Source organism: Canis lupus, chromosome 19, assembly GCF_048164855.1.
Source record: "Canis lupus baileyi chromosome 19, mCanLup2.hap1, whole genome shotgun sequence".
Taxonomy (NCBI): Eukaryota; Metazoa; Chordata; class Mammalia; order Carnivora; family Canidae; genus Canis; species Canis lupus.
The window spans coordinates 54,304,751-54,316,958 of record NC_132856.1 but is presented as its reverse complement, the minus strand read 5'-3'; the positions used below and the strand labels follow the sequence as shown (position 1 = coordinate 54,316,958).

Genomic DNA, 12,208 nt, shown 5'->3' with positions numbered 1-12,208 from the left:
CCCCCAGCAACCCAGGTCCCATCTGGTGGCAAATTTGCCCATTGGTAGGTGGGTGTCACCCTCCAAGTGACATCCAGGTCCCTAACCTGTTGCCCTTTGGGCTCCTCACAGGTAGCACTAGGTCCTGTCCCCAGCCCACTCCCTGCCCAGAAAGGGGTGAGGTCACAGTAGAAGAGACAGCTGGGGTTGAGTTGTGGCCCCATCTCTTGGCAGCCGTGGGCCCTCAATCTCTTGGCCCTGAGAACCTGAAACATGTCAGCCTCACTGGGATGTAAAGTCCAGGCGAGAAAATGCTGCAGGTGATGAATGTCAGCATGGTTTCTCACCAGAAGGGTGGCTTTTTCTCACCTGAACAGTTAACCCCCTCCCTCGAAGCTTTAGCCACATACCTGCCCTAACCTCAGAAAGTGATTTTGTTTTCAAGGTGTCGTATGCTCGCCCGAGCTCAGAAGTCATCAAAGATGCCAACCTGTACATCAGTGGGCTCCCGCGGACCATGACCCAGAAGGACGTGGAGGATATGTTCTCTCGGTTCGGGCGAATCATCAACTCCCGGGTCCTTGTGGATCAGACCACAGGTACAGAGGGTGGCCCAGATGCGGGCTGAGGCTTTCCTCTAGGTGGGAGCCAGAATTTCCAGAAAGACACATCACTGCTTGAGTTTCAGTGTCAGTAGTTACTCTGCCAGGGTGAACAGAATGAAAATGAGAAGACCTTGGTGTTTGCTTTATGAGGCTGGGGAGGTAAAATGGTAGCAAAGCTGCCCCTGTGTTAGGCCAACATGTTATGGTGAAAACACTTAAGAGATCCTGACACCTTCCTCAAGCACCCACATGGCCCAGCCTGGCTTGTCAATGGGTCACAAAGGCTACCGGTCAGCCTTACACTGCTGTTCTTCTAGCAGGCACGTGGCATGCAGTGTGGGACAGTCTTCACTCATGATCCGGAGTCCCCACTTTCCACTGGCCTAAAGCCACAGGTGGCTGTTTCTGAGGAGCTGGGCTCCAGTCTCCATGATTCGGCTGCCCTTCCTCAGTAGCACAAAGCTCAGGGAGCTCAAGGCAGTAAATCCCCCTCAGTGACAATCCTGGCCCCTCCGCCAGCCCTCTTAGGTCATCTTAGCCTGGGACCTTAGCAGCTTGGGTTTGGCCTTTGGATGAAGTAGGCAGGCGCAGCTGAGCTGAGGACATACCTGCCCCTGGGAGCAGCCCTGTGTGAACCCTGGGTGGGTTGGTCACAGGAAGTCATAACTCCGCAGTGACTTCCTTTCCAAGAGAGCAGCAGCGCCCCCCGAAGGCCACAGAGCAGATCCCAGAGAGCAGGTGGGCTGGGCCTTCCTGGCCTGTGACAGTTGGGGCTGGCGATGCACACACATTCTCATATGTCCCTCTGAGGCCTCGCCACCTGCTCTCCCTTCTCGTACCTGCTCTGGGGAAGCTTGGCTCCCCGTGTGCTGGCCCTGCTGCTTGGGCTGCAGTGCTGGGCTAAGGCCTTGCCTTGAGAGGAGTGGACAGCTCAGCTTGGGTCCCCAGGGGCCAAAGGGGGAGGAGGGCCTGCTGGAGTGTGGTCCACAGGTGCAGCTCACTGGCATTTCACAGGAGCCCTGGGTAGTCCTGTGCCTGGTACAGATACCTGCTCTGTGCCAGGCTGTGCTGGAGGGACAAAGACCACACCGTGGCCTGTATTCTGCACCTTTACTCTGGGGTGGAGATGGGATGGAGTGGGGTAAGGATCCCACTTACCAGTATCAACCCCTCTGATGTGCAGCAGGATAGTTTCCTGTGGTCCCCAAAGCTCCCTTACTTCAAGTGCCAGTTGAGACCAGTCGGCTGGTCAGTGCATGTGTTTATCCCCGCCCCACATGAGTGGGCTGCCTGGGGACCCAGATGGTGTGACTGTGCTGGCCTGCAGTCTGCTTCCATGACCCTCCTTTCTTTCACGCCACACGTCCTGCTCTACCTCTTCTTGTCTCTGTCCAGCCCAGCACAACCAAGTGGAGCTGGCTCTCTCCAGGAACATCCCCAGGGAGCTTTCCCCAAGGGCTCCCACCACCCTGAGGGAGGTCACTTCTGCAAACAGTTTCCCCTCAGCCATTTGTAGGGCATTTTGTTTCCTTTCCCTCTGGAAGGCTGGTGTCTTGGGGGGGAGGGGGGCATCTCAGCATTGCCCTCCAGGCTCAGCCATGAATTCAGGGTGGCATCCGTGGGAGCTTCACTCTCTCAGGCATCCTATCAGCCTCTGCCGCTCCAGAGAGGGGACTGACCTCAGAATCCTTGTGAAGGGTGGAGGGAAGGTAGCTGTGAGGGGGTCGCAAGGGCCCCCTTTCCACAGCCGTGCCCTAGTAAAGGGTGTAGAAGTGGCGAGTTAGAAAGGTGAGCCCTCAGGACTGTAAGCTTCTGTTCCCTCCTCTGCTTCAGAGGGGGCCACCCAGCAGGGCTTCTCTGCCGGGACCCATGGAGCCCGTGGGGCGTGGTTGGCAGGTTTGCGTGTCCAGTTGGCCTCCATGTGATGTGTCTTGTGGCAAAAAGGTATGGGGCAGCTGTCTTGAGAAAGCTCAATCTTCTTAGCTGACAGAACTTAAAGTTTTCTTTGCCTTCTTACCCAGTTTAATTGTGAACTTTATAGTTTACTCATCTGGAAATCATGTCGTTTATTGATCTCTGCTCTTGATTCTGAAAACACTAGAGGGAAAAACACCACCATGGAGGCCCCCCTTCAAAAAGTGTACATTCATTGGATCATGTAGTGAACATATTTTCCCTTACGCTTACTTTCTCTTTCTTGGGTTCTCTTCATTTCACTTGGGCAGTTTCCATTTGAAAGTCGTTTTACAAAACCAAACAGGGAAACCACACCTGCATACATGCTTTCTGCTTGATTGCAAGGTCCTTATCAGTAGAATAGAACCGCTCTCTGAAGGTGGCTTTCTGCAGGAGCCAGCCAGCCACAGCTGTCTGTTGTGGTTGCTTAAAGTTGAATATCTGTTCAGGTGTCCATCTGTCAAAGCTGTCATTCATACCTTTCAAGGGTAAATAAAAACAGTGTATGTTGAGTGTGTGTTTTTAGGTGTTCCTTCTGAACTGAAATTGGAAAATGAGCTCAGACTCTAGAATTTTCTTGGTATACATGTGAATTGCCGGGTCTGTTCTCACTAATTCAGTATCTCTGGCTGTGTGGATTTTAAATTTATATTCCAACCGTCACGGAGCCAGGGTGGAGGCAGCCTTGAGGCCACTAGGAGCAAGCTGTGTGGCGTCCGAGAGCGCTATGCTGGGGGGACACCAGGAGGGGGAGCTTCCCAGCTGGGAGATCTGGAGTATGTGCTTTCAGACTCACTATGGAGTATGATATGTTACAGGTGTACATGAAGAATCCTTGGCCCGAGGGCCCCTGACTGCCATCTGGTTGCTCGAATGGGGCCCACTGTACTGCATTCAAGTCAGGCCTGGGCATGGGATTCTAGGCCCAGAGTGGGCCACTGTGCCTCACAGTGACACTTGTCACTTCGGCATCCCATCTGGCATATCTGAGTCTCCCCGTGCCCCTTTGCAGACGTCAGGCCAGCTGGGGAGACCCCCCCACCCTGTCTGTGCCCATCTTAGGGCAGTTGGTAGAACTCAGTGGGAAGGGATAAGGAAGGGTGGCAGGATGTGGGAGCTGCCTGGGGAACATCTGGTGTGCTCACGTAGCTGGTGCCTCAAGGCCCTGAGCTGTCCTGTTTTAATAATTGTCATTCACTGTGTGCTGAAGGCCTTTGTCTGGAGAAGAAAATATGACTTCAGACAAGCTATGAGTGGCAGTCGAGACGAGAGTCTAGGATAGGGCTGTCTCTCACAGTCCCGTCCCCATTCACACCCCAGGACACATCCATGACTCCCGCCCTTACAGCATACTCACACTGCTCAGACTGGCCCTCAGCTGTCACCTCTCCACTGCACTTTGACCTTCACCCTTGACCCCCTATTTCTTCTCCCCAGGAGATGGAGCCAGTCCTCTTCCTCGGCTCCACATTCCCTCACCCCAATCCTACCTCATTTGTCAAGTTCTGTAAGAGATAGTTCTCATTCCTACCAGGCCGAGAATGTAGAAAGATCAGGGTGGAGTGTGACTGTTCCCCCTTGTCCCTGATTCGTTTGGGTTTCACTCTCGTGCTGGACTAGACACTACCTTCAGCTGTTGGGTCTTGGATCTCAGGCAGCCTGGTCCCAGTTCCATATTCTGGATCTGTCGAGAGATTGGGTTATAGTGAGACCCAAGGCTTGACTTCATGTGGCTCAGTCTAGGTAGCAGGATTCCCAAGGTGGCTGGAGTTCACGACGGAGGGCCTTGGGCCTTCCCACGCGGGAACAGGATTCTTTACCTGCCAGGGAGTCTGTGGGCAGGTGTCAGCACCTCTGCGTGTGCCTGGGCAGTTTTCTAGGGGAGAGCAAATGGCTTCACTTGATTCTAGACCAGTCTTAGGACTTTATAATGGAATATCCAAAAGGTGAGTGAGGCAAGGACAGGAGGAAAGGGTTGCAGGGTGAGGCTGGCTTACCAGGACTCCCTGACGTCGGGGGATGACAGAGAACGCCCAGCAGTCTGGGACTCTGTCAGGCCAGCTGGGAAGGCGACAGCTTGCAAAGGCCTGGCTAGACTACAGGACCCACCATCGCTCCTTGTTCACAGCAGCTGCCCCTGGGATGTGCTGGCAGGGCAGGCAGTGGGGCCCCAGAGTGCAGGGACAATCCCTCAGACCCGACCTTGTCACCTGGCCGCCCCTGTACACGTCCCCACACCTGCACTATTGCAGGCACCTGGCCTAAAAGAGTGGTGGAGGGTGGCATGTCTTCCAGCTCTGCTTGTTTTAAGAAAGAGGTTTGAGTGTCTTTGGGATATCTGTCAGCAGGACATTTTTCTGCACCGAGACTGTAGCTGCTGCTTCAACTCAAAAGGAAGTCTGAAACTTTAACCTTTTATGAATGTTTTTTTAAATTCATTTGTTTCTGTATGTAGGTTTACTTTTTGTTTACCTCATGAAGGTAGTGTCCGATTTGAAGCATAGCACACTGACTTGAATTTTGCTTTTCAGTTTTAAAAATCCTTGCCTTTTCTCCCCTAACTCCATTTTTGTTGGTTTGTTAAAAAGGTTTGTCCAGAGGGGTTGCGTTTATCCGGTTTGACAAACGGTCGGAGGCAGAAGAGGCAATTACCAGTTTCAATGGTCATAAACCCCCAGGTTCCTCTGAGCCCATTACAGTGAAGTTTGCAGCCAACCCCAACCAGAACAAAAACGTGGCACTGCTCTCCCAGCTGTACCACTCGCCTGCCAGACGGTTCGGAGGCCCTGTTCATCACCAGGCACAGAGATTCAGGTGGGTCAGGAGGCGGCGCTCTCACCAACCCAGCCCTCCCTCCCCCTGCAGCTGGCTGGGGAGGCTGGTCAGAATCACCATGGGTCTCCTGCCAGCCCCCTAGGGAGGGGAAAGTGCACTCCACTCCAGCACACAGTGTCTGGTGACCCAAGCGGGGCTGAGAGTGTAAAACGGGAGGACACAGCCTTGGGTGTGCATAGGTGAGAGCCGTTCCGCTCCCTGGCATGCAACTTGCTGCCACTGCTCACAGCCCGCAAGTAGCTCTTTCTCATCCACCTCCCTGTGGGTTCCTCGTGATCTCTAAACATCACATGGCTTCTGTTCCAAAGCCCCGTCCTGGAGGCGAATGGTTTTCCATCATTCCTTCGTCTTTCCAGATTGAAATTGACTCCAGTTGCCAGGATCTAGTAAAACAGAGACAATGAGAGTGAGCAGCTTGGGCTCCACACTCTGGTGCATTCCACCTCCTAAGTAGCAGCAGTCTCGACTGATGGGCCCATTGGGGTTGTTGTTGGTTTTTGGTTTTTGGTTTTTTTTGGTCGAAACCTCAAACACAGGCATGAGGGTTTATCTCAGGTAGGTTAGGAACATTTTTCTCTACAACTTTGCAAGTGTTCCATCTTTGTTTTAAACAGTGAGGTTGAGTAAAATCCTGCTCACCTGCACAGATGCCATCTGGGAAGGTACTGTTTTCAGCACCTAGTCATGCACAATTCTCACCTCAGCTCAGTTTCCAAAGCTAGCCTTCCCTCCTTGGCTTTTCTAGTTTTAAGAACTAAGGCAGGGGAAGTGTCCTGGGACAGAAGTGAGCTCAGTTCGTTTTTGAAGGTCAGCGACACAGTCTCTGTCACTGCTGATCAGGTGGGCTGCTGGGACGGCAGCCTGCAGCAAGTTCCCGGTAACCAACCAGCCAAGGAAGGGTGCAGGAGAAGGGGGGCTTTAGGCCCAGGAACGAGGAACAGAAAAGAAAGGGGACCAGAGCAGCCGAAACTGCAGGTCAGGCAGGAAAGGGGTCTCAACAACCAAACAGGTTCACAGAAGAAGAGGCAGAGGGAAACGGGTGGCATGAGGGGCAGGAGGGAAGACCCGCCACCAGAAGGCTGGCTCAGATAAGTAAGAGGAAGACAGGCCCAGCAGAGGAGAGTTTGCAGTCAGTTCTTCTTATGCAGGAAAAGCCCCCAAATAAAAGAAGGTTCAGCTCTCCTTTGTACCATCGGTGAAAAGAATGGGAAGGTGGGTGTCCTGGTGGTCAGGATGAAAGAAACCAGCTCCCACAAGCAGGAGAAAAACCAGCTAATGCTAGTTCACAGAAATAAGAATCCTCTCAATAAAAGATAGTAAAATAAGGTCTCAGGTTACTCTCCATACAACAGGTACATGAAGATTCAGGTTAACGATAACTCGGGCCCATGTCTGATTTCCCATAAAATGGAAACGAGGCCCATTAAAAGTCAGAGCCTCTTTCCAGTTTTCATTGAAAACCAGTCCAACTACTGTCACACAAATTCAAGGGTGTTTTTCCCCGCCCCCACTTCGGTGACATTTCGGTCACTGTTCCAGACAGTTAAGACCACTAACAAGCTGCTTGAGTTGTCTAACCAACTCAGGCATCCTAGTGCAGGTTCTTTCCGAGTGCTCTCGCAAATGCAGAACCTCAGCCAGTCACGTAATCTTGACTCTTTCATACCTGCTTTGAAAAGAATCCCTGGATAGGCAGGCTGCACCCGGGGAGCGGGTCACTCTGGTCTGTCAAAAGAATGAACCTGTTTAATGGCACTTAGAGGCACTTGCTCACCCCTGGGTCACACCACAGCTCAAAACCCAATTTTATTTTAGAGCAGTTCATACATCTTGCACAGCGTGGCCCCACAGATGCTATATCACACCCAGATATTCTTAAACTGACCTGAAGACCGTTTTTCTGAAATCTTTAGAGGGTCGTGTGGCTTCAGTAACAGTTTTATCGTCTCCCTTAATCCTGTTGCAATGGCCACACATTTGTAGAAGGCTTAATTTTTTTTTTTTTTTTTTTTTTTTTTTTATTTATGATAGTCGCACAGAGAGAGAGAGAGAGAGAGGCGCAGAGACATAGGCAGAGGGAGAGGGAGAAGCAGGCTCCATGCACCGGGATAGAAGGCTTATTTTTTATGCAGCTGAAAGCATTGCTTTGGAAAGGGTCCCACATTATTGGTACAGCTTGGTGGACTTGCGGTTCACAGCCGTCACTTCGGCCGGCCCCTGGCCCTCTGGGAATGCTGTGAGTCAGCTATGGAAGGTTGTCTATAGCTGGGGGAAGGAATTCCCTGGGCCCCGCATTGGCCCCTCACAGGGGTGTGCGCTCGCCCAGGACCCCTCTGACAAGGGCAGTCAAGATGAGGGCAAGGTACAAAATCAGGGGCTCCGGGGGAGAAAGAAAGAAAAAATCCACCCCCCTCCCCACTGGCCAAACACAGCAAAGACGTGGGGAATGAAGAGTGAGTTTCCCCTAGGGAGATCTGAGGCTGTAACAGCACATGGGGGACATGGAGAAGCTTCCATTATTTAAATGTGGGAAGCCTGGGAATCACTAAACAGGACTCCCCTCCCCCGCATTGCCCCTCTATTGAATTCCCATCTGGGACTGATGGGGGGTGCCAGCCTGGCCCGAGCCGTACCCCAACCCCTGCATCGACGCACCAGCCCGCATGACCTTGACCTGCATGCTGTGCTCTCTTGTTTGCTAGGTTCTCCCCTATGGGTGTAGATCACATGAGTGGGCTTTCTGGTGTCAATGTCCCAGGCAACGCGTCTTCGGGCTGGTGCATCTTCATCTACAACCTCGGGCAGGACGCCGATGAGGGGATCCTCTGGCAGATGTTTGGCCCCTTTGGGGCAGTCACCAATGTGAAAGTGATTCGCGACTTCAACACCAACAAGTGCAAAGGCTTTGGCTTTGTGACCATGACAAACTATGAAGAAGCCGCCATGGCCATAGCAAGTCTGAACGGCTACCGCCTGGGGGACAAAATCTTACAGGTTTCCTTCAAAACCAACAAGTCCCACAAATAACTCGCTCATGCTTTTTTTTTTTGTACGGAATAGATAATTAAGAGTGAAGAAGTTGAAACTTTTTTGTTAGTGTACAACTCATTTTGCGCCAATTTTCACAAGTGTTTGTCTTAGTCTAAATGAGAAGTGAAAAGGTTTTTATACTCGGGGATGCAACCGACATGTTCAAATGTTTGAAATCCCACAATGTTAGACCAATTTAAGTTTCTTAAGTTATTTCCTTTAAAATATATATTAAACAGAAATCTAAGTAGACTGCATTGACTAACCAGTCCCTCGGGACGGTGGTGAACCTGAAGCATGCTTTAACTTCTAAGACTGTCTAACACTCGTTTCATTCGGTGTCTCCACAAACTGGATAAAAAACATAAAAAACAAAAAAACAAAAAAAAAAAAAACAAAAAAAAAAAGACATGACCTTTTAGTTTTAGTTTTCAAACTAAAGACGTTAGACAGATGCTGAGTGTGCGTTTTCTCAACCGCTTCAACATTTTAAGCGATTTCTGCTTTGGTTGACAGGAAATTGCTTTCCCAAGCAGGTGCCATTGCCACCTCCTGCTCACTCAGCCCCGGGGCTCTGCAGCGGTCCTGGCAGTGGCAGCAGGCCATCCAACAGGGGGGCCGCCACCGGGGAGGGGGGCCGTACGCCGGGCCATACCGGGCCCTCCAGAGAAGGACACGCACGGGTTTCATAAGCCCAGGCGCCAATGGGAACGGACCAAAGAGTTTCAGGGAAACTCCAGTATATTCCAGAGTCAGACCTAACTCCAGGGCGCGCCTGAAGACGTGCTGCTCCTCTGACATCCCGAATTTCTGTGCACACATTGCATGCACGGTGCCCCGCACACCGGGCACTGGTGTTCCCAACCATTTCTCCACTTTCCAAGAGCAGTTCACACAGCTCGAATGCCTAAGATCGCTCTATATTTTAAGAACACAGAAACATTTGAGCATTGTATTTCTCGCATCCCTTCTCGTGAGCGCTAGACTTGTTTCTATTTTAGTCGGATTTTGTTTTGAAACTTTGCTTTCGTATGAACACTCAGCAGAAAAGTACTTACTTCTTGCCAGTTATCTATTAACAAAAAAAAAAAAAAAAAAAAAACTTTGATTTGTAGTTTTAAAGATTAACCCTCCCAAGTTCTCTTCATAACTGCCTTGACATTTTGGGTTGTTCTGTTCTGTTAATTTTCTTTTGCTTTTTTGTGTTTTTTGTTTGTTTTTACTTTTGCATTTAAGACCATTAAATTTGATTTTGTTTTGCTCGAATTTTGTTTTGTTTTTTATTTTACCTTTTCTTTCTTTTTGGCTAGGTAAGGTCCAGACGGCCAGCATTCAGGGAGCATTTATAAAAAAATCTTAAGAAAAAAAAAGACTTGCCTCAAGACAAAGCATTTACAGGCCTGTGACGTAGGAGTATGCAGTCACAGATGGCGTTTTTGAAAACGGGGGAGCCAGTAGGGAGAGTCTGAAAGAGAGAACCTGAGAAGTGGCAGGGCCAGACCTCCGGGCAACTCCTCAGGAGTGTGATTCTGACTGTTATAAATATCTAGCGTTTAGAGAGATTCAAAAACAGGACAACTTAGTACCAGCAGTTTTTAGCCTTGATATAAGACTAAAACACGTAACCATAGGCAGTTTTAGTTGATCGATATCATGGAATCGTGGTATTATTTATCTATTTATCTACGTACCTACCTATTTATTTATTTATTTAAGTGGAAAAAAATCGGGCACAGCCTTCTCCCGAGCAGGTCAGTGTTCTGAGAAGCCCCCAGACAATTTGAGGCTGCCTGTCCCAGCCCCGTTCCCCTCAGACTTCGTTGAGGGGCTGCCAACTGCTCGCATTCTCCCCACCTTGAGATGTTGTCATGCCGTTCTCCCACCGAAGGGGCCAAGTTCATACCTTGAGGCCTTCTCATGAGTTGGCCTCGCGCCATGGAGGACCTCCCTCCAGCGGAAGTTTCCAGATCCTAAGTCAGAGCCAGCTTACGTGCCTCCTCCTGGAACCCAGAGCCACGGCCCATTTGCCTGGATTCGACACAGGAGAGGGTCCCCCCCGCCTCCCTGCTCTTCACCACAGACCAGGATGTTTTCCTGGAAGACTATGCCTTTCAGGTTATGCTAGCCTTGGGCCAGCCGCGTCTTCTCAGTGAAGATGAGATTCCAGTTCTGAACGCGACCCTTAGGTCTCTTCCCTGACACATTCCTGCCCGCCCTCGCTAGGGTTCGATTTCGTACTTGAATTCTGTCGGAAGCCTAAACCGTGAAGGGACGGAGGGCTGCACGCCAGCACCCCCTGCCCCTCCCCACCCCTCCCCTCCCTGTTACCCGACCTGTATTGATTACTCTGATGCTGGCACAGAGGAGAAGGAGATGAACCTTTGAAAGCTGCCTGAGGTTTCTCAGTTGAGTAAAATTCTCATTTTACGCGGGCTCCACTCTTTGAACAGCCTTCTAGCTAAAACCCCAAGTGCGTTTCCTTGGGAGTGTGAAATCGCAAGCGTGTGGAAGGCTGTCACTTTTGACGTGTTCCTTAACCCTGAAAAGCAACTGTCGCTCCCAGTGATGTACCAGGTGCTGGCCCTGTGTCCTAAAAAGTTCATTAAACCTTCTCCAGGCTTGTTTGCAAAAAAGGAAGACCCCATTTTATAAAAGTCACGATCCAAAAGAAACTTTTTTAAACGTTTTTTACATAGATCAATCATATTTGTATTTCGCAAAATGAGTGCTCTCCTTTTATTTGGGAATTTTGGTGAAAAAAAAAAAAGGAATGAAAAGAGTAGATGATGTTCATTTATCGAAAGTTTGGTTTGGTACATAAATACCAAAGAGGCTTTGACTGAATTTCCTTTCGGCCTGCGTAACTCCCCCCCGATAGTTGTTTGCTAAGAAGCTCCAAATTTGTGAACCTGGTTCCAGTTGAATTACTCACTTTTTACGCCTTGGCTCTGCCCTCTTGAGTTTTTCGTTGTAATATGCCAAGCTGTGGTTTTCTGGCTGTGCCTCTAGTCGCACGTCTTGTGACTGGGATCACCCCCACCCCCCACCACCATCTTGCCAGAATAGCTGCAAGACGGGCTTTCTTGGCCTGTGGGCAGATGGTGCTGGGTGGACCCCGCCGCCTTTGTTCCCTGAAGGTGAGTCCTTCCCTTGCCAAGGGCAGCTGCCTTAACCTGTGAGAGTCTGCGCTTGGTTAGTGCTGGAAAGCCAGCGTCCAGGGTCTGACCCGTGCTGCTGTAGGGAGCTGGTGCTTTGGGAGCTGGCGGCCGGGAAGCGGGGGACAGTCCCTGCCGGATCAGACCAAGTAGATGAATCCGAAGACGGTTACTGGCAATAACTCAGTCCTGGTTTGCCTCCAAAACTAGGGCCATTGACTGATCCCGGGCCGGCTGCCGGCCTTGAAAAATCAAAGTTCAGACGTCGCCCAGCTGTTCCATTTCACATCTGATTCAGCCTGATTTCATTTCTCTGTGCTTTTTGCAGCCTTCCTGGGTTGGATAAGAGAGTAAGAATAAGCTGCCAAAGGTCTCTTTTCCCCAGCCACCCCCTCTGCCCGATCGAGCCCTCCACCTGAAAGCCCTCCCACCTTCCCAGGACCTGTGGCACCTCTGGGACCTGAGGCAGCTCCTCAGGAAGCACCTCCTGCTGTCCATCAGATTCCCAGGCCCGGCCCCCAACTCCAGTCCCAAGTGCTTTCTGTTGAGTGGCATTGATGATTGACCCTTGCTTACGATAGCAGTAGAACCTGAATCCCAGACCTCCGGCAGGGTTCACCTTTCCAGACCTTTTGATTTGCCTCTGAC

General features: G+C 50.8%; 1 protein-coding gene across 1 annotated transcript in view; it reads left to right on the top strand.

Annotated features, from left to right (window-relative positions):
- Window positions 1-9,671, top strand: part of ELAVL1 (ELAV like RNA binding protein 1) — a 37,433-nt gene extending 27,762 nt beyond the window's left edge. The window contains exons 4-6 of the mRNA XM_072787494.1: window positions 425-578; window positions 5,129-5,354; window positions 8,078-9,671. Coding sequence (XP_072643595.1) covers window positions 425-578; window positions 5,129-5,354; window positions 8,078-8,402 — 705 coding nt within the window. The 3' untranslated portion in view covers window positions 8,403-9,671. The remainder of the gene's footprint in view (window positions 1-424; window positions 579-5,128; window positions 5,355-8,077) is intronic.
- Window positions 9,672-12,208: the final 2,537 nt, after the last annotated feature.